Source organism: Canis lupus, chromosome 36 (assembly GCF_048164855.1).
Source record: "Canis lupus baileyi chromosome 36, mCanLup2.hap1, whole genome shotgun sequence".
NCBI lineage: Eukaryota > Metazoa > Chordata > Mammalia > Carnivora > Canidae > Canis > Canis lupus.
In genome coordinates this window covers 23,790,490-23,815,785 of record NC_132873.1, presented here as the reverse complement: position 1 = coordinate 23,815,785, position 25,296 = coordinate 23,790,490, and the positions used below count along the sequence as shown (strand labels likewise).

Below are 25,296 nucleotides of genomic sequence, written 5' to 3'. Positions count from 1 at the left end.
CTCTTTCCATTTTCCCTGTACTGTGTTTGGAACTGATCATAAAACAAACAAAAAAAACCAAAAAGAAAAAATCAGTTTGTAGGCTTGCTTTTGTGTTCATACTGACATCTCATTCATAGTCATTATACTATGAAATTGGTTCACTGTCTGAGGAAAGGCCTAAATGAAACAGTTATTCCTTAATACTGTGTACAGAATTTAGAAGATACACATGTATGTACCTAAGTGTTATTTTAAAAAATTAGCCTAGCAAAGGATTGATTTAGATAATCTTCTAAGAGGAGTATAGAAAACTCAGTTTTGTGCAATAAGGAAGTTAGGCTGCACTTTTGATTATCTGACAGATCCAAAAGTTAAAACTTTATTTCCATAAATTATTTTGATCCTGTAGTCAACTCACTGTTTGACCTATCATTTCTGGAAAAGTAGCTAACTTTTAATATTTTGTTTTTGTTGATATCTTTGTTCTTTTGTGTATCTACATTTTCTAAAGTTGCATTTCTCAGTTAATGAGTTAACGCTTTTTAATATCAAATTAGAAATCCATGATTAGGGATCCCTGGGTGGCGCAGCGGTTTAGCGCCTGCCTTTGGCCCAGGGCGTGATCCTGGAGACCCGGGATCGAATCCCACGTCGGGCTCCGGTGCATGGAGCCTGCTTTTCCCTCTGCCTGTGTCTCTGCCTCTCTCTCTCTCTCTCTCTGTGTGTGACTATCATAAATAAATAAAAATAAATTACAAATCTTTAAAAAAAAAAAAAAAAAGAAATCCATGATTACATTGTTAGCAAGGACCATGTTACAGTTTTGTTTTTATTCATTAATTTTTAAAAGATTTTATTCATGAGAGACACAGGCAGAGGGAGAAGCAGGCTCCATGCTGGGAACCTGACATGGGACTCGATCCTGGGTCTCCAGGATCTCACACCCTGGGATGAAGGCGCCGCTACACCGCAGAGCTACTGGGGCTGCCCGAAAATGTTTATTTTCTTAAATGCCTTCTACAGGGATCCCTGGGTGGCTCAGTGATTCAGCACCTGTCTTCGGCCCAGGGCGTGATCCCAGAATCCCGGGATCAAGTCCCTCATCGGGCTCCCGGCATGGAGGAAAAAAAAAAAAGTAAGAGCTCTTAGCACAACTGAGGGACTCATTGTGCTGGTATTAGCAAATCCCCAGGAAAAAGATAAAATATATTTAGAGCCAGAAAAGACCCTTAGGAATTAGTGAGTTAAGTCCCCCTTGTCTTCTCGTGTCACAGATTTAAAAACAACAAAAACCCCTACAACACACTAAGGCTGCGATGCCTGAGTGGCCCAGCGGTTTAGTGCCGCCTTTGGCTCAGGGCGTGACCTGGGGTCCCGGGGTCCTGGGATCGAGTCCTGTGTCGGGTTCCCTGCGTGGAGCCTGCTTCTCCCTCTGCCTGTGTCTCTGCCTCTGTGTGTGTGTGTGTGTCTCATGAGTAAAATCTTTTAAAAAACCAAAAACAAAACACCAAGGCCACAGAATGAAAAGCTGGTCCAGGATTTCTACAGATAGAGATGGGACGTCCCCCTGCAGATGCGGAGGCCTCCTCTCACAGCTTATATTACTGTCCTATCACCTCTAGTTAAAGGGGTGAGGCCTTGGCAACAACCTTGTTACGATATCCTGTTTGCTCACTCTCATTAATAGGAAGTTTTTTCTAAGCTTTACTTATACTCTGTCCATTTACCAATCCGTTTTCTTTGGTAGTGTGTCTCTGTGTGCTTATTTTGAACATCTGATCATAGTTAAATGTGTTAATACAACAGGATCTAAAACAGTGATGATTTAGGGGAATTAGGAGGAGGGAGTTTTTTGTGTTTTGTTTTTTAAAGATTTGTATTTCTTCATTCATGAGAGACAGAGAGAGGGGCAGAGACACAGGCAGAGGGAGAAGCAGGCGCCTCAAGGGGACCCCAGGACCACGGCCTGAGCTGAAGGCAGCCCCCCTGAGCCACCCAGGCATCTGTCCCAAGAAGAGGGAGCGTTCAAGCATTGCTCGGGGCAAGGGAAATAGTTGGGTGTGTGGCAAAATGAGCTCGGTGGTGGTGGTGAGAGCGATTTGGCTGGAATGAATGAGGTTTGCTATTTTTGAATAAAATGTCAATTTTTAGGGCAGGGGTAGAGATCAAGTTTTTGTTTTTATAATGCAATACCAGTTCCAGATGTAGAGCTGTCGCCATGAGAAGAACCCAGCAGGAGAGCACCTCCAAGGGGTCCTTCTGGCGGTCACGGGCCTCCCCACACCCCAGGGCGCCATGGCCTGGCCCCCCACACTCCTCGCTGGCGCCGGCCAAGGCCTTACCAGTGCCCAGAGCTCATTGTACACTTACTCGGAATAAAAGGCCTCACTTAGCTCGCATCAGAACGGAGTAGGAAAAGCAGCCGCAGACTGGCCTGGGAACGAAGTGGTGACGGCGGTGGGAGGCGGGTGGAGGGTGACAGGTCTAGTCCTCTGGACTCCACGTCCTTTCAAACTACGGAGAAGTTCCATCCTGCAAATCCCGAGTGTCTCCTCTCTCCTAGGGCTTGTGACGTCCTGCTTCTATTGCTAAGGACTCAGCCTGGGGCGCCTGGGCGATCAGAAGGTGAAGCATCTCCTTGGCTCAGGTTATGATTTCCCGGTCCTGGGGTCGAGCCCCGTGCCAGGCTCCCTGCTCAGCAGACACCCTGCTGCTCCTCCCTCCCCTCGCTGCTTTCTCTCGCTCAAATAAATAAATAATTTTTTTTAAAAAAGGACCCATCTGTACCCCCTCATCCCAGTCCTGACACAGCCATTTGCTGCTTCGCATGGTCTGAGATCCTGTGCTGCCTAAGACCTTAAAGTCCCACAATTTTAAGAGTTTTGTAAGTAAGACATTTTGCCCTACACGAGACCAAATATATTAAACTTTAACCCCATTTCACATGAAATGTAACTTCTATATTTAAAAATATAAATTTGAGGGATGCCTGGGTGGCTCAGTGGTTGGGCACCTGCCTTTGGCTCAGGGTGTGGCCCCGGGGTCCTGGGATCGAGTCCTGCATGGGGCTCCCCTCGTGGAGCCTGCTTCTCCCCCTGCCTGTGCCTCTGCCTCTCTCTCTCTCTTTCTCTGCGTCTCTTATGAATAAATAAATCTTAAAAAAAATAGATATTTGGTCATATATTATTTTGGTATTCTTATAGTTGGTTTTTTTTTTACGTTTAACTTGTTTATAGTTTTGTTTTTTATGTTTTTAACTTGGGTCTGTGGTAGTAGCTCTTTACATAAATATGTGGGAAGAAACGAAGAGACATACATAGACGGCAGTTTTATCATAAAGCTGGACATTTTATTTTAAAGATTTTATTTATTCATGAGAGACACAGAGGGAGAGGCAGGCTCCATGCAAGGAGCCCAACATGGGACTCGATCCTGGGACTCCAGAATCACACTCTGGGCCAAAGGCAGGTGCTAAGCCGCTCAGCCACCCAGGGATCCCTAAAGCTGGACATTTTAAAAAACGGACTCAACTAATACTTTTGGAGTGGATTAAAAAATAAAAATTTCAAGAAACACAGTTTCCCAGAAGAACAAATTCAAAAGAATGGTATGTGGTTAAGGAACTAATGTTTTCAGAAAAAACACTGAAACTGAAATGTTAAACCCATTTTTTTCGACTGTGTAGTATAAACATTAAACTATTGCTTCTAGGGATGGCTGGGTGGCTCATGGTTGGGCGTCTGCCTTCAGCTCAGGTCGCAATCCTGGGGTCCTGGGATCGAGTCTCCCATCCGGCTCCCTGCATGGAGCCTGCTTCTCCCTCTGTGTCTCTGCCTCTCTCTGTGTGTCTCTCATGAATAAGTAAATAAAATTCTAAAAAAAAAAACCAACAAACCCAACTATGCCTCTAGTCTGGGAAAGAAAAAGGAAATGTAAATAAAATACCCAAACGTGTGTTTCAGTTTTATATTAATTACTGAAATTAAAAGACATACTTGAAGACTGTACTACTTGTATTACAGTGATGTGAATTGTTTTCTCTCTTTTAGAAAATTTAACATGTTGAAAACAATTCATCCCTAAAGATTAGCATGCCCGTTAAATTACATGTATTTATAGTCTTTTGTGTAACCAACAAAAAAAATTCTTACATTAGAAAGCCCGGACTTCAGATTTCCACATGTCTATTTGGGTGGTTTCGGCCAGCCCAAGCCAGGGAGCCAAGTCTACTGGCTCCGGGACAGCAATGATTAAGAAGGGCACAGTGAACGCTAAATGGAAACTCGTTGATCCGTTCAAAAATTCTTTCCATGGAGGCAAGTCTTCTAAGTTCCCTTGCTCTTTCATTTAGTAATCCCACTTTTGATGAGAAAATAAGAATAACTTGATTTACACTTCTTATTGGTTTGCTTCATTGATCTTTTATGCCTTAGCACATGCCTTGGAATTTTTTCAGCAACTGAGACACTGTTTTGCAGGGAAAGGACTCAGTAGGTGATGGAAGTGAAAAAAAAATAAAATAAACCACCCAGACTTGTTCTCTGTATTACTAGAGCTGATTTTCTTTTGGAGCTGCTTTCTGGATATAACAACGCAGTGTGGCAGCTGCTGTGTTTGGCTCTCCTCAGTACTGCCCAATGAAATCAATACTACATCCTCGTTTTATAGATAAAATCTTAGAGACATTAAACAACTTGTCCAAATACAGTTGGCAGATAAATAGTATCTTGTCTACATCACTTCTCGACTATGTTCCTGGGTGGTGACCTCCTTTTTAATTTGTTCCTATGTTTTTCTCCCCTTTCATATAGTAGGTTTCTTTTCATTCCTTTTTCTTTTACTGCTAGGGAATGACCAATCACCAATGTTCTTCTTGAGTTTCCTCCTAATCAGTCAAAAGTATTGAGTGAATTTTCCACTAAGTGTCTTGCCATCTTGGCCGACTCACCATGGTTTGTGAGGGCACTGGAAGGGTTAGACATGAAGGGAACTTTCTGAGTTTGGGTCTCTGTTAACACTGATTTGTAGACAGTTTAGTAGTGGCAAGGAAAGCTGTCATGGGGTACCTGGCTGGCTCAGTCAGTGGAGCCTGAGACTCTTGATTTTGGGGTTGTGAGTTTGAGCCCCATGAAGAATATAGAATTTACTTAAAAAAAAAAAAAAAAAAGAGGGCAGCCCAGGTGGCCCACGATTTAGCGCCGCCTTCAGCCCAGGGCCTGATCCTGGAGACCTGGGATCAAGTTCCACATCAGGCTCCCTGCATGGAGCCTGCTTCTCCTTCTGCCTGTGTCTCTGCCTCTGTGTGTGTGTGTGTGTGTCTCTCATGAGTAAATAAATAAAATCTTAAAAAAAAAGAAATTTAACATTGATACAATATTATAATCTAATAAGCTAAGTTATGTTATATAACTTCCTATTGACACACCAGCCACCACTCCTCTCCATCTAGGATGCAGTCCAGGGTCATATATTGCAATTACTTGTCAACAGTTCCTTTTTGTTTGTTTGTTTGTTTGTCAACAGTTCCTATTGTCTTTCATGACCTGGACATTTTTAAAACTATGTAGACCAGTTGCTTTTATAGAATGTTTGGGTTCATCTAGCACTTCCTAATGATTTCATGCAGGTTGTGGACTTTTTGCCAAGAGTACCACAGAAATGATATTGTGTCCTCAGCATATATTAGGAATAACAGGATGTTGGTTTGTTCCATTATTGGTGGTGTTAACCTTTGATCATTTGTTTAAGGTCCAATCAAAGTTTGACTTGGCACCACAAATAAACACGTGTGCTGTGTTTGGGGTATCTTGAACCTGATGAGCGCCACCTACAGTATTCATGTTCTGAGTCAGGGGAGGAAGAAGGTTGAACAAAGGGCATTTTTGCTGAAACATTTGGGTTTGGGGGCAGCAAGAGCCTAAAAAAAAGTTGCAGCTGTGAACTGGACAGCTGGATTCCTGGCAGCGGCACTTGGTGCAACAGGCTTGTCCTCTTGTGCAGGTTTGCACTTTGTCCTGGAAGTTTAGCATTGAGCTTGGTTCTCTAGTCCTGACAACTCTGTAAATTCTCCAATCAGTATTTTTTTTTTTAAGATTTTATTTTTTTATTTGAGAGACACACAGAGTGAGCAGGGAGGAGGAGCAGAGAGAGAGAGAGAGAGAGAGAGAGAGAGAGGCAGACTGACTACCTGCTGAGCAGGGAAACCAACACAGGGCTTGATCCCAGGACCCAGGGATCATGACCTGAGCCGAAGGCAGATGTTTAACTGAGCCCCTCAGTATTTCTTCACTAAGACATAATTTACACGTAGTAAATGTACCTATCTTAAGTATATAGTTCAAGGAGTTTTGACAATTGTGTACACTGTGTTACTTACAAACAAATAAAGATATAGAACATTTCTGTCACCCCAGAAAGTTCCCCTGTGTGTCTTTATAGTTCCTATATATTGAATGTCTGTGTCCCCTCAAAGTTCAAATGCTGAAATCCTTATCACCAGTGTGAAGGTGTTGAGAGGTGGGCCTTTGGTAAGTGATTAAGTTATGAGGGTAGAGTCCTTATGAATGGGCTTTATGCCCATACAAAAGAGAGCCCTGAGATCTCCCTTGCCTTTCTACCATGTGAAGTTATGGCAAGAAGACGGCCATCTGCTGTTGTTCAATATAGTACTGGAAGTCCAAGCCTCAGCAATCAGACAACAAAAAGAAATAAAAGGCATCCAAATAAGCAAAGAAGAAGTCAAACTCTCACTCTTCCTAGGTGACATAATACTCTATGTTGAAAACTGAAAAGACTCTACCCCCAAATTGCTAGAACTCATACAGAATTCAGCAAAGTGGCAGGATATAAAATCAATGCACAGAAGTCAGTTGCATTTTCTACATACTAATAATGAGATAGAAGAAAGAGAAATCAATTACAATTGGTGTAAACTGCACCAAATGGTGTAAATTGCACCAAAAGCCAAAGATACCTATGAGAGGTAGAGTCTGTACTCTGAAAACTATAGAACACTCATGAAAGAAACTGAGGAAGACACAAAGAAATAGAAAAACATTCCATGCTCATGGATTGGAAAAATAAATATTGTGAAAATGTCTGTGCTAACTAGAGCAACCTATACATTCAGTGCAATCTCCATTAAAAAAAATCATCAACATTGTTCACAGAACTAGGACAAACAATCCTAAAATCTGTATGGAACCAGAAAAGACCTTGAATAGCCAAAGAAATGTTGAAAAAGAAAAACAAAGCTGGAGGCATTACAATTCCAGACTTCAGGCTGTATTACAAAGCTGTGATCATCAAGACAGCATGGTACTGGCACAAAAACAGACACACAGATCAATGGAAAGAATAGAGAACCCAGAAATGGACCCTCAACTCTATGGTCAACTAATCTTTGACAGAGTAGGAAAGACTATCCAATGGAAAAAAGACAGTCTCTTTAACAAATGGTGCTGGGAAAATTGGACAGCTACATGCAGAAGAATGAAACTGGACCACTTTCTTACATCATACACAACAATAAATTCAAAATGGATGAAGACTTAAATGTGAGACAGGAATTCATCAAAATCCTACAGGAGAAGACAAGCAACAACCTCTTTCACCTTGGCTGCATCAACTTCTTGCTAGACATGTCTCCAAAAGCAAAGGAAACAAAAGGAAAAATGAACTATTGAGACTTCATCAAGATAAAAAACTTTTGCACAGCAAAGGAAATGGTCAAAAAAACTAAAAGGCAACCTACGGAATGGGAAAAGATATTTGCAAATGTCTTGGATAGTATACAAGATCTATAAAGAAATTATCAAACTCAACACCCACAATTAAAAAATCCAGTCAAGAAATGGGCAGAAAACGTACAAATGGGACATGAACAACAGATACATGAAAAAGTGCTCAACGTCACTCAGTATCAGGAAAATACAAATCAAAACCACGATGAGATACCACCTCGCACCAATCAGGATGACTAAATACCCCAAGAAACAACAGACGTTGGTGAGGATGTGGATAAAGGGGAACCCTCTCACACTGTTGGTGGGAATGCAAACCAAACTGGTGTGGCCACTCTGGAAAACAGTATGGAGCTTTCTCAAAAATTTAAAAATACAACTACCAGGTATTTATACGAAGGATACAAAGATAGTGATTCGAAGGGGCACATACGCCCTGATGTTTATAGCAGCATTGTCCACAATAACCAAAATATGGAAAAAGCCCAGATGTCCATCGACAGAGGAATGAATAAAAAAGATCCCTCTCTCTCTCTCTCTCTCTCTCTCTCTCTCTCTCACACACACACACACACACACACACACTGAAATATTATTCAGCCATCAAAAAAGAATGAAATCTTGCAATTTGCAACAACATGGATGGCACTAGAGGGTATTATGCTAAGCAAAATAAGTCTGCCAGAGAAATCAGATGATTTCATTCATGTGGAATTTAAAAATAAAAGATGAACATAGGGGAAGGGAAGGAAAAAATAAAATAAGATGAAACCAGAGAGGAGACAAACCATAAGAGAATCTTAACTATGGGAAACAAACTGAGGGTTGCTGGAGGGGAAGAGGGGGAATGAAGTAATTGGGTGACGAGCATAAACGAGAGCACTGTTGTAAAGAGCACTGGGTGTTATACATAATCAATGAATCACTAAATTCTACCTCTGAAACTAAAAATACACTATATGTTAATAAAATTGAATTTAAATACTTTTTTTTTTTTTTAAAAAGAAGACAATCATCCATCAACAAGGGAGCAGGCATCTTGATCTTGGACTTTGAGCCACCAGAACTGTGAAAAGTAAATTCTTTTTTAAAGATTTTATTTATTCATGAAAGATACAGAGAGAGAGAGAGGCAGAGACACAGGCAGAGGGAGAAGCAGGCTCCATGCAGGGAGCCCGACGTGGGACTTGATCTCGGGTCTCCAGGATAATGCTCTGGGCCAAAGGCAGGCACCAAACCACTGAGCCACCCAGGGATCCCCGAGAAATAAATTTCTATTGTTTGAACAGAAGTTTTAAATTTTGAAGAAGTCCGATTCTTTGTATCTCTTGAAATAAACTCCTTTAATGCTAAATGTGCCAAGGTTAACTGCTGTTGCTTGCAACCAAGAATGCTGGTTGATATAAGCCTACAAAGAATCATCTTGATACTTATACATACAATGATATTAATGCTCAAAACATTTTTGGAATCATCTCCACAAAAAGTTTATGACCATAGCAGAAACCAGACTCATTACGTTAGAGTTTTACCTAATTTTCCACCTCAAACACCATCTTAGAACTAAATCATCTGTCAGAACTGGCTCTATAAACTTTAGGTAATTGCACAGATAAATTTCATTCTCAAGGTATGATAAATCACAACAAATATTATTTAAATGGATGTGCTCTAAATTCTGATGGTTTGCATTTAGCTAGCTTTCACAAACCCACCAGTCAATTGATTTAACATGTTCAGTGACAGACACTCTCCATTGTTAGCACCTATTCCATTTGGGTTCTTACTTGATTAGTCTCTCCATACAAGGATGTTTTGGGGCCCTGAGTCATTGCGAGAAGGAAATCTTTTTTAGCCCAGAAAGGAGAGTGGTGAGGAATCAAGGTAGTAAGGAAAGGCTAGAAAATGAGACAGCACCTCAGCTCTTCCAGAATGAAAATGCATCTGGTACAAATATAAAGCAAATATATAAACACTTGCTCCTGATAAATGATTTGGAGATAGTTGTGATTTGGACTGACTATAGCTCTGTCTCCTGCTTTAAGGTGTCTGAAGATTCCTGAAGGCTCATTTATCTTTTTCATTTATTTTATATCAAAGGGAATTGTGCCATTGATAGAGCTGCTCATCAGCTCAGAGGTGATTTTTCTGGGGAGTAGGAATTAAATGTTGCCCATGAAAGATAACAGGGTGACATTCAATCCAAATGGGAAGGAACTAATGGGTGGTCATTGAGACCTGAGACAGAGTCCTGGAGCTACTGCACCAAGGAAAATGGCAAAGCTCTACACTCACATCTATGATCATAATACCTTTTTTTATTATAATTTATTGGTATTAGTAATTCATATGCCAGGGCCCCTAGATTATATAGTGGTATGAAAAGAACTAAATATATAGTTGGCAGAAAATGGTTAGTCACATTTAACTCCTTAGGCACATCGACTCCAAGTATTATTACTTTTTTTTCAAAGAATAGACTCAGAGCTACTTATATACATTTAAAATGCTCTAGAACCCCTTGGTTATTATTTATTCATTGTAATACAGATTTGCCACATAACTTAAGGGCAGTTGTTGGAGTAAATGCTTATAAAATAGGTTTTGAGGATATGACTAAGTTTTTGTAAGAAGTTTTTTTTTCAACAAGAAGAAATAACACTTAAAAGCAAATTGTAAAAGAAGGGATGCTTAGCACAAATATTAAAAATTAGGTGATTGACATATTCCTGAGTTTTCCTTTAAATTAGAAATATAAATTCCTATGTCTGTTTTTAGTACTTCAAATCCCCTCTGCATACTGACAGAATGACACAGGGGTCTCTACCCCTCATAGACCCTGGCATCAGAATAACTGACCTGGGAACATTCCCTGTGTTTCATAACTTGTGGCATTTTGTGGCCTCCAGAAGTAATGCTCGTTTCTACCCAAAATTCACCAACCCTTGGATATGGAAGTCAGGTTCATCTGAAAATCAAAACATAAAAACAATTCTGCAAATATTGTTGATAGCTATTTCCGTGGAATAACACTAAGCAAAATATTCTTCAGTTCCTTTATACTTACAAAGGTGATGCTTCTGCCTTGTAGAAGTGGAATAATTCCATGTTGCTCTTACCAACAATTCATGGAGATTGTCCCGGCTTAGTTACACTATATATTTGATCACATGTAATACATTATCTATCACGTGTACAAAACATATTATGATCATTTGTGTCAAAAAAAACGATAGCCCAATAACAAATGACATTTTATTATTCAAATGATATAATATCAACACCAATGCTAATAAAAATAGAGGCTGAATTCATCAATGGCAAAGTCAGTTGTATTTCACTTGAAGATACCCACATTTCGAAGTAAGCCTTTTGTAGATAGATGAAAATCCTCTATTATGTAGAGTTTTAATCTTTACCTATTAAAGGCTGGGCAAGGCAAAGGCATCCCTACTAGCAAAGCAAGAAAAGCAGAGATGGAACCGGTGTGTCTCCATACACTTGGAGCTATGAATACTTTTCTGTCTTGCAGTTTAAGATGAAGAAAATTCTTTTTCTCTACTAAGGTCTTTAAATGTTGAGATTCTGGGTTCTTTTCATATTGAGTTTTACGGGATGCTGCTTTGCTCTATTTCTAGGCTATTAGAAGCAATAACGTTTAAGTTCAAAGAATCAGTATGGGGCTGGTAACATGGTGACCCTTCCCTTAAAAGCAGAGACATACAAAAAGGAAGTTTTTGAAGAATATTTTAACAAATGGGAGCTTGCTTTGTATATACATGTCATCATTAAAGACAAAATTTGGACTGTTATATTCAGGAAACAGGTATTTCATTAATTAGCCCTTTACATGTATGTGAAAGAGAGAGAGGGATTTAGAGAGAGAGAGAGAGATTGCTTTTTACCTTCAGTAAGATTCTGACTTCCTGAGGACTTTCTACTTAGGTGAAATAGCGGTTGATATATTTAGTCTTCTCACCAGGAACTGAAAGAAAAGTAGATCTTGTATATTCATGAGAAACTGAAGTAGATTATTGGTTAATAACCTAAGAGAACACCTGCTTAAACAGATGTTTAGTTGGGAGAAGCGTAAACACGATTCTAAATTTACAGTTCTGCTGGTTATTCTTCTTTGTCTGGGAGGTTGAGCCAAAGTTTATGCAGGTAAGAGGAAAGCCTGAGTCTGGAAAAATTCAGAGTATTACAGAAATGCAGGGAAAGCAATACAACGAAGTCAGTTGGCGATTATTTTAATAACTATTTACAGGGTCTTGGGTTGGCTTCACTTCATTGCTCACATACAAGTGACCTGAGTTACTCCGTCCTCCTGGTCAAACTGTCCGTCGTCGAATTCCCGCAGGACGCTGTCCCCGCTGCTGAACCCCGAGAAGCCGCTGTAGGGGCCCGGCCTCCTCTCCTTGGTCCAGCACTCTCTGGAGCGGGCCGGGAGGCGCTCCTCGGGCAGGCTGCTGCTCTCTGCGGGCTGTGATGTGGCCGTGTCCAATCCAATGCTCCTGCTGGAGACTTTGCTCCTGTCCTCCCCTCTGACGTGCCGGCTGGCTTTCCTCTGAAACACACGAGGTTGGCCTTTGTGACCAGGGGTTACGAAGATGGGCCCTGCCTGTGCCCCAGGAGCAGCTCCCTCTGTTGCACAGCCCGCAGAGCTTCCTGGCACAACCTTATCCTCACTGACAGGTGGTTGTGTACCTCTCTGGGCCCTGGAGGATGTCTCTGGGGAGAGAAACCTGTTGGGATCTTACTTTGGGGAACAAAGGGGGGCAGAAATACATTAGAGGTTCCATTTCCTATCTGGTGTTAGTTGGGATCCAGACAGCAGAAAAAGTGCTTCAGCGGCCACCTTACACCCATTTCACATAGGGGCCAGCTATACAGAGGAGTCACAAATAATTCTGACCATATTTATATTGAAAGAATGGGGATCCCTGGGTGGCGCAGCGGTTTGGCGCCTGCCTTTGGCCCAGAGCGCGATCCTGGAGACCCGGGATCAAATCCCACGTCGGGCTCCCAGTGCATGGAGCCTGCTTCTCCCTCTGCCTGTGTCTCTGCCTCTCTCTCTCTCTCTCTGTGTGTGTGTGACTATTATAAATAAATAAAAAAACGTATTAAAAAATTAAAAAAAAAAAAAGAATGGCTGGAGTGTCCCCCTGGATCAAGCAGGCCACCCTCCTTGTCCTGCCACGACCGCCTCTGCCTGACGCAGTAGGAATGCTCAGCAACTGGACCAGCTCACTCTGCAGACTGTCTGATAAACGGTGGATGTTTTCACTGAGAAATATTTACGGAGGGCTCAAAATGTCCTTGGTGCAGTTTAGAGTAAAGATGACATGGTCTTTGCCAAGGTAACAAGTCAAAATAAGGTCTATAAGTCAATAAAAGGAATCCTCGGGGAGAAAACTGTAGCAACTGAACAGGTGGATGTTCGGACTCCTGATGAGATTTCCTTATAAGCGTGTTTTTAATACTGGTAACGTGAGATATTAGAATATGATCACATACTTTTAGGTACAAAAATCTGAGCAAGGATAAACAAAAAAAGATAAAGAGAGGGGCACCTGGGTGGCTCAGTGGTTGAGTGTCTGCCTTTGGCTCAGGTCCTGATCCCAGGGTCCTGGGATCCAGTCCCATGTCGGGCTCCCTGCAGGGAGCCTGCTTCTCCCTCTGCCTGTGTCTCTGCCTCTCTCTCTCTGTGTCTCTCATGAATAAATAAATAAAATCTTAAAAAAAAAAAAAAGCACAATCATTTCCCAACTCACGGAGTGTTTATTTCTTGGAAGTTCATTTATATGTTAGTTAGGAACTAGGATTACATTTTCTTAAATGCAAGAGCTACAATTATAAAAACTTAGGGGAAAAACTGTAGAAGCCAGATGCCCAAGCCAGTCTTATAAAAGCTTGTTAACTCAGGTTTGTTGAAATACAAAATACAAAATACAAAAGTATTTTCTACTGGTTCTCATGGCAAATACACAAAGCAAACAAAAGCCTTAATTAAATTAGACTGAGTATGCTACCATGGAATGTAATCACCATTTATGATATTGTTTGTATAGGAAGAGCAGCCCTCAGCATGTTGCTTAGAAAGGCATGTGTTGGCCGGTCTTTTTCTTGGCTGAGTTACTGGAGTTCTTGGGCAAGTGTAAGGAGACAAGTAGTTCCTGCTTCAACGAGGCTGGGGTGGTGACATTTCCATTGGCCCCTTGGAGTCACCAAATGCAGATGTCAGATCTCAAATCCTTTTCTTTTTTATTCTCATTGTCCAGAAGTATTGAATTTAATACAAGCCGTGGAACCTGACAGGTTTTCTCTTCAGGTATTGGATTTGAGAATGGAACATTCTCTCTGGCACTGGGATTCTGGTCCGTGAGGATATGGCCTTGTGGCTGTAGGAAGGGCTGACAGGTACCATCGGACCGGGCTCCTTTCTCAAGCCTGACTACTGGCTCCCTCTCCCACAGGCATAAAGAGTGCGTTCACTCTTGAATGACCCTTCAATGTTGACTGAGAGAAAAATAGGAAGGCAGAGATGCCTGGGAGCACTTGACTGCCTGGAACTTTCCTTACTCACCAGCAACAGGGCCAAATGTAAATTTTGCAATAAATTCCTTATTGTAGTAATAAGAGATATTTGTAGTTATTTACTTTTAGATAAATATTGATGAGTGAACAGCCACCAAATGTAAATTTCAAATATTAGAAGGTGACACAATAACTAGTAAAAACGATTACAGACTGTAATCTGTAAAAAAGATTTCAGAACAAACACTTTTCTTTTTTTACCATAGGATTTAATAAATACATCTTCAGCAACACTATTGCCTCCCTCCCTCTGCTCTCCACCTGAACTAATAGCTTTTCCAACAGGTCAAACTGCAATGTCTGAAGCCAAACCTGTCCTGAGAGATCACCTACCACAACCCCTCATTCTACAGAGGTAGGACCCAGGCCCAGAAGAAAGACAGGATTTGTTCAAGGTCAGGGAGCGGCTGGTCTCAAACTGGATCCCAAGGATCTTGTCTCATTCTTTGCACACTATATTACCCACAGCTGCAAAAATATGAGTAGACTTAAGGTCAAAGATTTGTGTGTTTCCCAAATACAATTTTCCTTCAGTTACAAAAATAATACACGTTCAGTGTAGAAAATCTGGTAAAAACAAAACAGTAAAATGCACCCACAATCCTATCTCGCAGAGATACCATTGTTAAAATTTGTTATATTTTATTGTGTTTCCTTCTTTAAATATGTGTGTATTTGCATATGTACACATAGATGTGTACAACTCACTTTTCTACTTAGCACTCTATTTTATTTTATTTTATTTTATTTTTAAAAGATTATTTATTTATTTATTTATTTATTCATTCATTCATTCATTCATAGAGAGACAGAGAGAAAAGCAGAGACAGGCAGAGGGAGAAGCAGACTCCATGCAGGGAGCCTGACTTGGGACTCGATGCCGGGTCTCCAGGATCATGCCCTAGGCTGCAGGCGGCGCTAAACTGTTGTGCCACCGGGGCTGCCCTGAGCACTCTATTTTAAATATTTCTCTATGTCAATAAGAAGAAAATTTCCAGGATATGTGGCCAGGTTTGTTCCTATAACTCCTCAGTTTTTTCTGATATTTTTACTATAAGATTGGAGAAAATTATGCCAAGATTTGGATGCAGATCTAATGCCATTCTTGATAAAATCTATTAATTTTTGAGAATCATTCTCATTTGCTAAAAATGGGTGACCCATTTCAAATCCCTGAGACTCAGTGACAAGTCAGTTGAATTTAAGATATTCTACCACTCTGGCTTCCATTTTTTCACTGTCAGTGTCTTAAAAATAAAGAGGAAAGAATGAAACCAGAATTACACCAGCAATCCTAAGACATGGTGTTGTCTTGGAAACTATTATGATGGAAAGAGTAAAAGAAGAGCTAAAAAATATGGCTTATAAAGCAATAAAAACATGGAGTGGACATTGAGGATTTCTCTTCCTTGTGTGGCTCTGACCTGGGGAAGGATCAGGAAGTCACTGCAAGCTCAGGTGTAGCTCCAGTACCACTTGGAGGTGTTAGAGGTTTTGAAAAATCTGTGGAAAGACACCATCTCTACTTGCTCACAGAACTTGTTCCTGGGTCATCCCAGCTTGGGGTTGTCAAAATCATTCAAGCAGAAGGAAAAGAGTGTAGAGGGCAACCACCTTTCCAGCCAGCTTTCCTATCCACCTTCTCTGCTGTTGGGTGGGCATGTGACCCAATCAGATCCAATCAGTGTCCTTCCTTGGGATTTTTATATGGACTGTAGAATAAAGAAGCTCTTTCTTTCTTTTTTTGGGGGGGGGGGGCAAGGAAAGGGCAGAGGGAGGGAGATCATTTTTTTTTTTAAGATTTTATATTTATTTATTTGAGAGAAAGAGCATGAGCAGGGTGGAGAGGCAGAGGGAGAAGCAGACTCTCTGGTGAGAAGGGAGCCCTACGTGGGACTTGATCCCAGGACCCAGAGATCATGATCTGTGTCTAAGGCAGACACTTAACTGACTGAGCCACCCAGGTGCCCCAAAAGAGAAGAATCTTCAGCAGGCTCCACACCCAGCATGGAGCCTGATGCAGGGCTCAATCTCAGAATCTTGAAATCATGACCTGAGCCCAAATCAAGAGTTGGACGCTTAACTGACTGAGGCACCCAGGCACTCTAAAAAGCCCTTCCGTTTTGATGAGATGGCCACACTCACCTCATTAGAAGCCCTTTGCACATATGCACATTGAAGCTGAAACAGATAAAAGAGAACATCCTGGCAAAGCTGAATCTCTGGTGTCAGTACCTGAGGGTTCTTGTAGCTCTTTTGTGATGTTATAAGCTATGCCAATATCCCTCCTATCTAGAAGTCAATAAATGTCCTTACACACATAGGCTAACCTGAGCAGAGTTTCTGTTTCTTACACCCCCCAGGAGTGTAATACCCCCATAGGTAATAGCATGGGTAACCCAGAACAGAGCTGTTCTTCAGCCTGAACCTTGGCTCTGAGGCAACAGGGACCACTCTTCCTCTTCTGCTCACATTAGGAAAAAGGCCATTTGCTTTGAGTGTAAAGCATTCCCTAGATGAAGAACCTCATTAAATATAAAAGCAAAATGCTTTTATCTTGATTTTTACTTAATGCTCTTTGAGATACTCAACATTCTCTGTTTACACTAGCACCTGATTTATTTTCACAAGGACTTCAATCAAAGATACTATGAGTTAATGAATAAAGTATGACCCTTATGATTTTCAAATAATTTCAAATCAACTTCAAATGATTGAAAAAGTACGAAAAAGTTTAGTAATTGTCTCATTGTAAGGTAAAGAAATTAATGTGTACATTATTATTATTATTTTTTAAAGATTTAATTTATTTAATCATGAGAGACACACAGAGAGGGGTGGGGGGGACAGGTACAGGCAAAGGGAGAAGCAGGCTCCATGCACTGGGAGCCCGACGTGGGATTCGATCCCAGGTCTCCAGGATCATGCCCTGGGCTGAAGGCAGTGCTAAACCACTGAGCCACCCGGGCTGCCCCTATTGTGTACATTAAATATTTCGTAGTATTCATATGATTTTATTATAGCTACCTAGGAAAAGATCTAATTTAGAACATTTTTCTGGCTCCTGCTTCTTCTTGGTTTGTGTTAGAGAAATGTTTCAACAGATGTGCTCAAGAAGTCTTTACCACATAAAATCATTCATTTTGAGATATATTTTATTTTATTTTAATTTATTTTTTTTTTGAGATATATTTTAAAGATAAGAATATTATTTGGGGACGCCTGAATGGCTCAATGGTTGAGCACCTGCCTTTGGCTCAGGGCATGATCCTGGAGTCCCAGGATCGAGTCCCACATCAGGCTCCTTACATGGAGCCTGTGTCTCTGCCTCTCTCTCTCTATCTCTCTGTGTATGTGTCTCTCATGAATAAATAAATAATCTTTTTTTTTTAAGATTTTATTTATTTATTTATTCATGATAATCACAGAGAGAGAGAGAGGGGGGGGGAGGCAGGTAGCGACACAGGCAGAGGGAGAAGCAGGCTCCATGCAGGGAGCCCGACGTGAGATTCGATCCCTGGTCTTCAGGATCGCACCCTGGGCCAAAGGCAGGCGCCAAACCGCTGCGCCACCCAGGGATCCCAATAAATAAATAATCTTTAAAAAAAAGAATATTATTTGGATGTAAGATTGCTCTAAAGAAGAAAAATAAATTAAAATCAGAACCATTAACATTACACTCCTATATCTCCCCAGGGTCTATTCTCTCCATCTTTCTTTCAATAAGAGAACTCCTCCCTGCCAATGCCTTGCAATTTTTGGCTGGCCATAAGCTATTTCACTGTGGCACCAGCAAATGGTTGACCAGATGACATATCCCAGCCTCCCTTGCAGACACCTGTGGCGGCATTAATAAATTCAGATCAATGGGATGTGAGAAGAAATGTGTGACTTAGGGGTCAGTGCTTTAAAAGCATGTCTGGAATTCCTCTTTCCTGCTTCTTGCTGGCTGGACATGGCAACAACTGTGGCATGTTGAGGGTAGCAGAGCTGACCAGTCATGAAGTGAAGCCTTGACCCACCCTAGAGGGCCTGCCCATTTTTAGACTATTACAAGAGAGACCCTTCTGTTGTATTTAAATCATTCCTTATGGGCCTTTTTGGTGTAGCATCTTAGTAATTAATTAGTTACTAATTAATAACTGGTGAAAAAGTTGTTGATGACTAATACTTTTTTAGCTTAATTTCTCCCAACTTTCTAATTAAGAAAAATTTCAAGTAGACAGAAGGTTTAAAGTATAGTACAACAAACACCATATACTCATTACCTAATTCTAAACTTGTTAATGTTTTGCCATATTTCTTATATATATGTTTTTTTGGAACATCAAAAACATCCATACACTACATTCCATTCTTCCATACTAGCTGAAGGTAATTTTTATCTGGAGACAATGGAGGGTCATTAGGAGTTTCTAGATTCTTCTTCAATTTCTCCATAGAGCTAGTAGTGTTTAATCATCTACTATCGAAAGGAAAACATTTCTATTGAAAACAAAAGCAACATTTCATATGACCAGGCACTGTATTAAGCCCTGTACATGTGTTCTAACTGAATCCTCCTCACAACCCTGTGGTAAGTACTCGCATTGTCCATATTTCGTAGATAGGGACACGGAGGCTTGGAGAGTGTGTCAGACATGATGTGTGCTTGTACATGTGTGCACACCCAAGCACATACCTGCGTGCACACATACCCCATTCCCAGGGATCTTTTTTTTTTTTTTTTGGAATATTTTTCATTATGTTTTCTACTCCTAAGAACACCACTAAATGGAAACTACTCTGAGTTTGTGGAAACTAAGTACTCTTAAATGGCCTTTGTTTCTTTTAAATAATTATCAAAGGGAAATGGGGGCTGAAGAATTTAACTGAAATAGGGCCTTATAGGTAATAAAAAAAATTCGATTAGTTTTGAGTCTTCAAAAGTAACAGAAAAAGATCTTGGAAGAAAAAATTGAGAACATTTAATAGATGGAGGTAAAATCCTGGATGGAGTCTCTTATCCTACTGAATGTCACATCCTTGAATTCATTTAGAGGCCTCCCTCCAAAAGAAAGAAAAATAAAAATAGATAAAAGGAACAAGATAGAAAGGACTCTGCTTTATTATCCTGCATAGCCTTCATAGCCTTACTTCATGAGAATTTCATTACCCAAGGACAGTTTTTAATGGAGAACAAAGACATTTAAAAATGTAATCTTTGTGATTTATAGAACAATCTTTTAATTTCTAGATTATTATATACTAAAAGTATATAGTTCGTTGAATTTCCACACCTATTTACAGTTTTGTGTAACCACAATAGGACACAGAACAATTACATTATCCCCCCTAAAACCTGCTATGTGATCCCTCTATCACTTCCCTTCCCCAAAACCTTAATTCCTAGCAACCACAGATCTGTTCTTTACACTACAGTTTTATTTGTTCGAGAATTTCATATAAATGGAATATCTGTAATCTTTTTATTTTTTATTATTATTTTAAAATTGCAGGATAATTAATGTACAGTGCTATGTTAGTTTTAGGTGTACAAACAGTGATTAAACAAGTGTATACATTACTCAGTGTTCATCATGATAAGTGTGCTCTTAATCCTCTTCACCTATTTTACCCATCCCCCCCCACCTCTCCTCTGGTAACCACCAGAACCACCAGTTTGTTCTCTATATTTAGGAGTCTGAGTTCTTTTGTCTCTTTTTTGTTTTGTTCATTTGTTTTGTTTCTTAAATTCCACATATGAGTGAAATCAAACCCTCCATCCATGTTGTTGCTAATGGCAAGACTTCATTCTTTTTTATGGCTGAGTAATATTCCAGTGTGTGTATATGTGTGTGTGTGTGTGTGTGTGTGTGTGTGTGTGTCTGTGTCTGTATACACCACACGTTCTTTACCCATTCATCTATCAATGGACACTTGGGCTGTTTCCATATCTTGGCTATTGTAAACAGTGCTGCAATATACATAGGCTGCATATCTCTTTTCAAATTAGTATCTTCATATTCTTTGGGTAAATGCCCAGAAGAGGAATTACTGGATCATATGCTATTTCTATTTTTAATTTTTTGAGGAGACTCCATAGTTTTCCACAGTGGTTGCACCAATTCCCATTCCCACCAACAGTGCACAAAGATTCTCTTTTCCCCACATCCTTGCCAATACTTGTTATTTTTTATCTTTTTTTATATTAGCCATTGTGACTGGTGTGAGGTGATCTCTCATTGTGGCTTTGATTTGCATTTCTCTGATGAGTGATGTTGAGCATCTTTTCATGCGTGTGTTGGCCATCTGTATGTCTGTTGCAATATTACACACACTCACAGAAAATTTTTCCTCTACTCTTATCTCAGTACATGAGGCCTACAAATTAAACTACCAAAAGGCAGATTAACAGGAGGAAAGGTTTATTTTGGATGTCCTTGGGGGCTTCACAGAGAAAAAGTGAAAACCCAAAGAGACAGTGAGACCGGGGAGTTCATACATGATTTTAGCAAAGTGACTAGACAAAGGGCTAGTCACTTTGGGCTGCTACAGGCAGCAGATAGTGGAAAGGTACATATGTGGGGAACCTAATGGAAAATAAGGGTTATTTTTAGTAAGGTTTGTATATGTAGACTCAAGTCAATGCTATTTCCAGCAATAAGTCATCTCTGGTGATTAGGAGTCTTCCCTCCCTAGTACAGGAGAGAACAACTTTACAAATGGAAATTTATTTACTTTTTGTTTAAAAGATTTTATATTTTAAGTAAATCTATATACAGAATATGGAGTTTTGAACTCACAACCCCGAGATCAAGAGTCAGGGTGAGTTCAAGATCAAGACTCTAAGGATTGAGCCAGCCAGGCACCCCTGTGTTACCTTTAAAAAGGGAAATTTATGTCCTGCTTTTTACCAGAAAGGGAAAAGATAGAAAGTTACTCTTATGTCTGTGTTCCTTAATTGCCTTCAGTTCAAAAGAATCCTTTGCCAACATGGCAAATTTTGGAGTAAAATATTTTGATCCCATTCAGAACTGTCTCCTGTCACCTGGTTACTGACACATTCATTTCCTTTGTTGTTATAAGTGGTTTAGAGACTATTTCCATATCAAGTCCACGTTTCCTTATCTGTATTCACCATTTAGAATTAGAAGGAGAGTTTAAGGATTAAATGCTTCAGTAGAACATTTAATTAAGGGGCACCATAAACCTCTGCCTTGGCCCAGGTCATGATCTCAGGGTCCTGGGATGGAGCCCCACATCAAGTCCCACATTGGGCTCCCTGCTCAATTCTTCCTCTGCCGCTCTCTCTCTCTCTCTCTCTCAAATAAACAAATAAAGAAATAATCTTTTAAAAAATATTTAGTTAATAAGCATCAATTTTACTCACTTCTGGTGTTTGAGCAGCTGAATTCCACATAACTGGTCTCTGAAGGAACACGACTTGCTTTGTAGCCAAATTCCCTTCACTGCAAATTAAAACAACAGCTTTAGTATTTTCAAATTATTAATTCTCAATTTCACACTTGGCTAGAATATTCCACATGTATCTTTTGTAATATAATCTTCTGATCCAAAAATAATTATGAAATATTATTCCATATAAATATTGTGGCTGGAAAAACAAGAAAAAAATCCCTAAAAACTGAATATAGTCATTACAAAAGAAAAATTTGTTTAAAACTTGTAATCTCAATGTGCTAATGTAAGTATTTTTATCTTTTTTTGCCTCCTCCTAGTCTTTATACATGTGAATTTCTGCAGTTCTGTAACTACTACATATTTGCATTTCTGTGTTCTATGCCTTTCACTAAATACCCTTTCCTTGTTTTTCCACTGATTGTATTCTTAATAGCTGCCATCTCTCAAAGAATTAAGATACTAAAACGTATTAAGCCTTTCCTATATTATTGGAAAATTAGGTTGTTTCCAGTTTTCCACTAAATTTTTTAAAATGTTGCTGTAAAATATGTATAGTCTTCCTTATTCTTTTTTTAAAAATTTTTTTAGTCTTCCTTATTCTTATGACTTATTTCTTTGATATAAATTCTCAGGAATAGGATTATTGGGTCAAAAGGGTATGATTTAAGCTTCTTGGTATGCATTGTCAAATTTGCCTTATAAAAAGAAGAGACCAATTTAGGCTGCCACATGTGAGAGATTTTATATACATTTTCAATTGAGAGACTTGAGCCACAGCTAGTTTTATTTTCAGATGCTTCTTTGTAGTCAGCTACTCAGTATTCTCCTTATTTAACTATCATCATGGCAAATTACCCCTTGCCAAAGACTACTTGGGGTTTGTATTTCTCTGAAATGCTTTTCACAGTCTCCATGGATTTATGGGGAGGAGTGTCTGTAGCTAATGTTGCTCAGTTACGACTTTTATTATGCAAAAAACCCAAACAAAACCTCACTATTAGCTGCATTTTATGCTGAGCTCTTTTTCTGGAAAACAAATGCAACATTGAAACTCTGGCCCTAGCAATATATGTCAACTCCACACCATTTGAAAATCCCAAACTTACTGATACTGTTGAATTTCGAGAAACAGCAAAATTTCCCCCAAAGTGGTAATAAGAGACTGTTTCTTTTTTCTTTTTCTTTTTAAAAGAATGCTTCCAGTCTAATCTCATTCTAGTTTGACCTTATCTTTGCTTAGAAGAAAAGACTTGGATGAAGTATATTTGATCCTTGAACAACGTGGGGGTTAGGGGCATCAACCTCTCTCCCCACTGCAGTAAAAAATCCACATATAGGGGGCGCCTGGCTGGCTCAGTAGGTAAAGGATGTGACTCTTGATCCTGGGGTTGTAAGTTTGAACCTCAGGTTGGGGGTAGAGATGACTTAAAAATAAAATATTTTAAAAAAATCTGCATGTGCTTTTGACTCTTCAAAAACTTAACTACTAATAACCTGCTGTTAACTGGAAGCCTTGCCAAATATATAAACACTTAACTAACACATATTTTCTATGTTATATGTATTATATACTGTCTTCTTACAATAAAGTAAGCTAAAGAGAAAATGTCATGAAAAATATTATAAGGGAGAGATAATAATAATAATAATAAATAATAAAATTTACAGTTTTGTACTATATTTATCAAAATAAATCTGCTTATAAGTGGACCTGTGCAGTTCAAACCCATGTTGTTCGACAGTCAACTGTATATTGTAACTTTTGGGAACAATCATTAGGAGACATGGGTTATGACTTAGGCACACAGAGAAGAGACTAGCAGCATACAGAATAGGCTGTTCTTTGGGAAGTACAGAATATGCTAGGAAAGGCAGTGGCTTTGGAGCCAAAGAATTCCTGGGTTTAAATCCCACCTCTACCGTAATAGCTGATGATACCACCTCATAGCTGGTGACTTTAACAAATTTTTAAATTCTCTGACTTTCATTTCCTGTCAGGGACTTTGTGACGGATAAACAGGTTGATGTGTATGAAGACCTCCTCTGTGCCTGCCACTAGAAGGAATACAACAAGTGTGATTTCCTTCCACCTCCTCTATTCATTTAATGAAAGGTAGGGTGGAGTTAAGTGGGATGGAAATGTCTCAGACCCTAGACTATCTTCTAGAGAGAAAAGTCAAGGGAGAGGGTACCTAAGAATACAGAGGAGGTTTCTGGGTAATGTTCAAAGTGTGTGGTTCAGGTAGAGAATCCCATGAGGGAACCAGACCTAGAAGTATGCAAAGATGAGGAGGGATCAGGGCAGAATTATTCTTCTTGAATACAAAGCAGGAGGATATCAGGATAGGATGGTGAGTAACCTGGAGTGAATTCTTTCCAACCCATTATAGGATGGAGCAAGTCTGAATGCCCTAGAATGTGATGTTTGACCTAGAGCAGGCTTCTTGACCTTTCCTAATAGGGTAAAACAGCAAATGAAGCGATGGCTTCTCAAAGGCTGACTATCTTAGGACAGTCTCTAGAAGCCCAGGTAAGACTGGAAGTTCAGCATCTTCCCATCTCTTGGGGACGTCCTTAGAATAAGCTCCTCAATTTGAAATATGTCTGAGACCACGGTGTCCCTGGTTTTCTTAGGGCCATTCTGATTTTTTTTTTTTTACAATATTAAGTTTTATTTTTTTTTATATTTTCTATTTTTTTTAGTTTATTAATATATTTAAGTGATCTCTATACCCAATGTGGGGCTTGAACTCACAACCCTGAGATCAAGAGTTGTATGGGCCACAGTAACTTCTTGCAAGATACATCCACGAAGGCAAAAGAAACAAAAGCAAAAATGAACTATCGGGACTTCATCAAGATAAGAAGCTTTTGCACAGCAAAGGATACAGTCAACAAAACTAAAAGCCAACCTACAGAATGGGAGAAGATATTTGCAAATGACGTATCAGATAAAGGGCTAGTTTCCAAGATCTATAGAGAACTTCTTAAACTCAACAGCAAAGAAACAAACAATCCAATCATGAAATGGGCAAAAGACATGAAGAGAAATCTCACAGAGGAAGACATGGACATGGCCAACACGCACATGAGAAAATGCTCTGCATCACTTGCCATCAGGGAAATACAAATCAAAACCACAATGAGATCCCACCTCACACCAGTGAGAATGGGGCAAATTAACAAGGCAGGAAACAACAAATGTTGGAGAGGATGCGGAGAAAAGGGAACCCTCTTGCACTGTTGGTGGGAATGTGAACTGGTGCAGCCACTCTGGAAAACTGCTTGGAGGTTCCTCAAAGAGTTAAAAATAGACCTGCCCTACGTACGACCCAGCAATTGCACTGTTGGGGATTTACCCCAAAGATACAGATACAGTGAAACGCCGGGACACCTGCACCCCGATGTTTCTAGCAGCAATGGCCACGATAGCCAAACTGTGGAAGGAGCCTCGGTGTCCAACGAAAGATGAATGGATAAAGAAGATGTGGTTTATGTATACAAGGGAATATTCCTCAGCCATTAGAAATGACAAATACCCACCATTTGCTTCAACGTGGATGGAACTGGA

The 25,296-nt window shown here is 39.9% G+C and overlaps 1 protein-coding gene across 3 annotated transcripts in view; it reads right to left on the bottom strand.

Moving 5' to 3' along the window:
• Nucleotides 1-10,965: 10,965 nt before the first annotated feature.
• Nucleotides 10,966-25,296, bottom strand: part of RFTN2 (raftlin family member 2) — a 65,246-nt gene continuing 50,915 nt past the window's right edge. Inside the window, exons 8-9 of one of the 3 annotated variants that reach the window (XM_072812900.1) lie at nucleotides 21,694-21,772; nucleotides 10,966-12,291 (exon numbers count right to left, since the gene is read on the bottom strand). In XM_072812900.1, coding sequence (XP_072669001.1) covers nucleotides 12,019-12,291; nucleotides 21,694-21,772 — 352 coding nt within the window. In that variant the 3' untranslated portion in view covers nucleotides 10,966-12,018. Of the gene's footprint in view, nucleotides 12,292-13,485; nucleotides 14,790-15,297; nucleotides 16,503-21,693; nucleotides 21,773-25,296 lie in introns of those variants that run through there. The other 2 variants (XM_072812902.1, XM_072812901.1) reach the window with 2 other exon arrangements.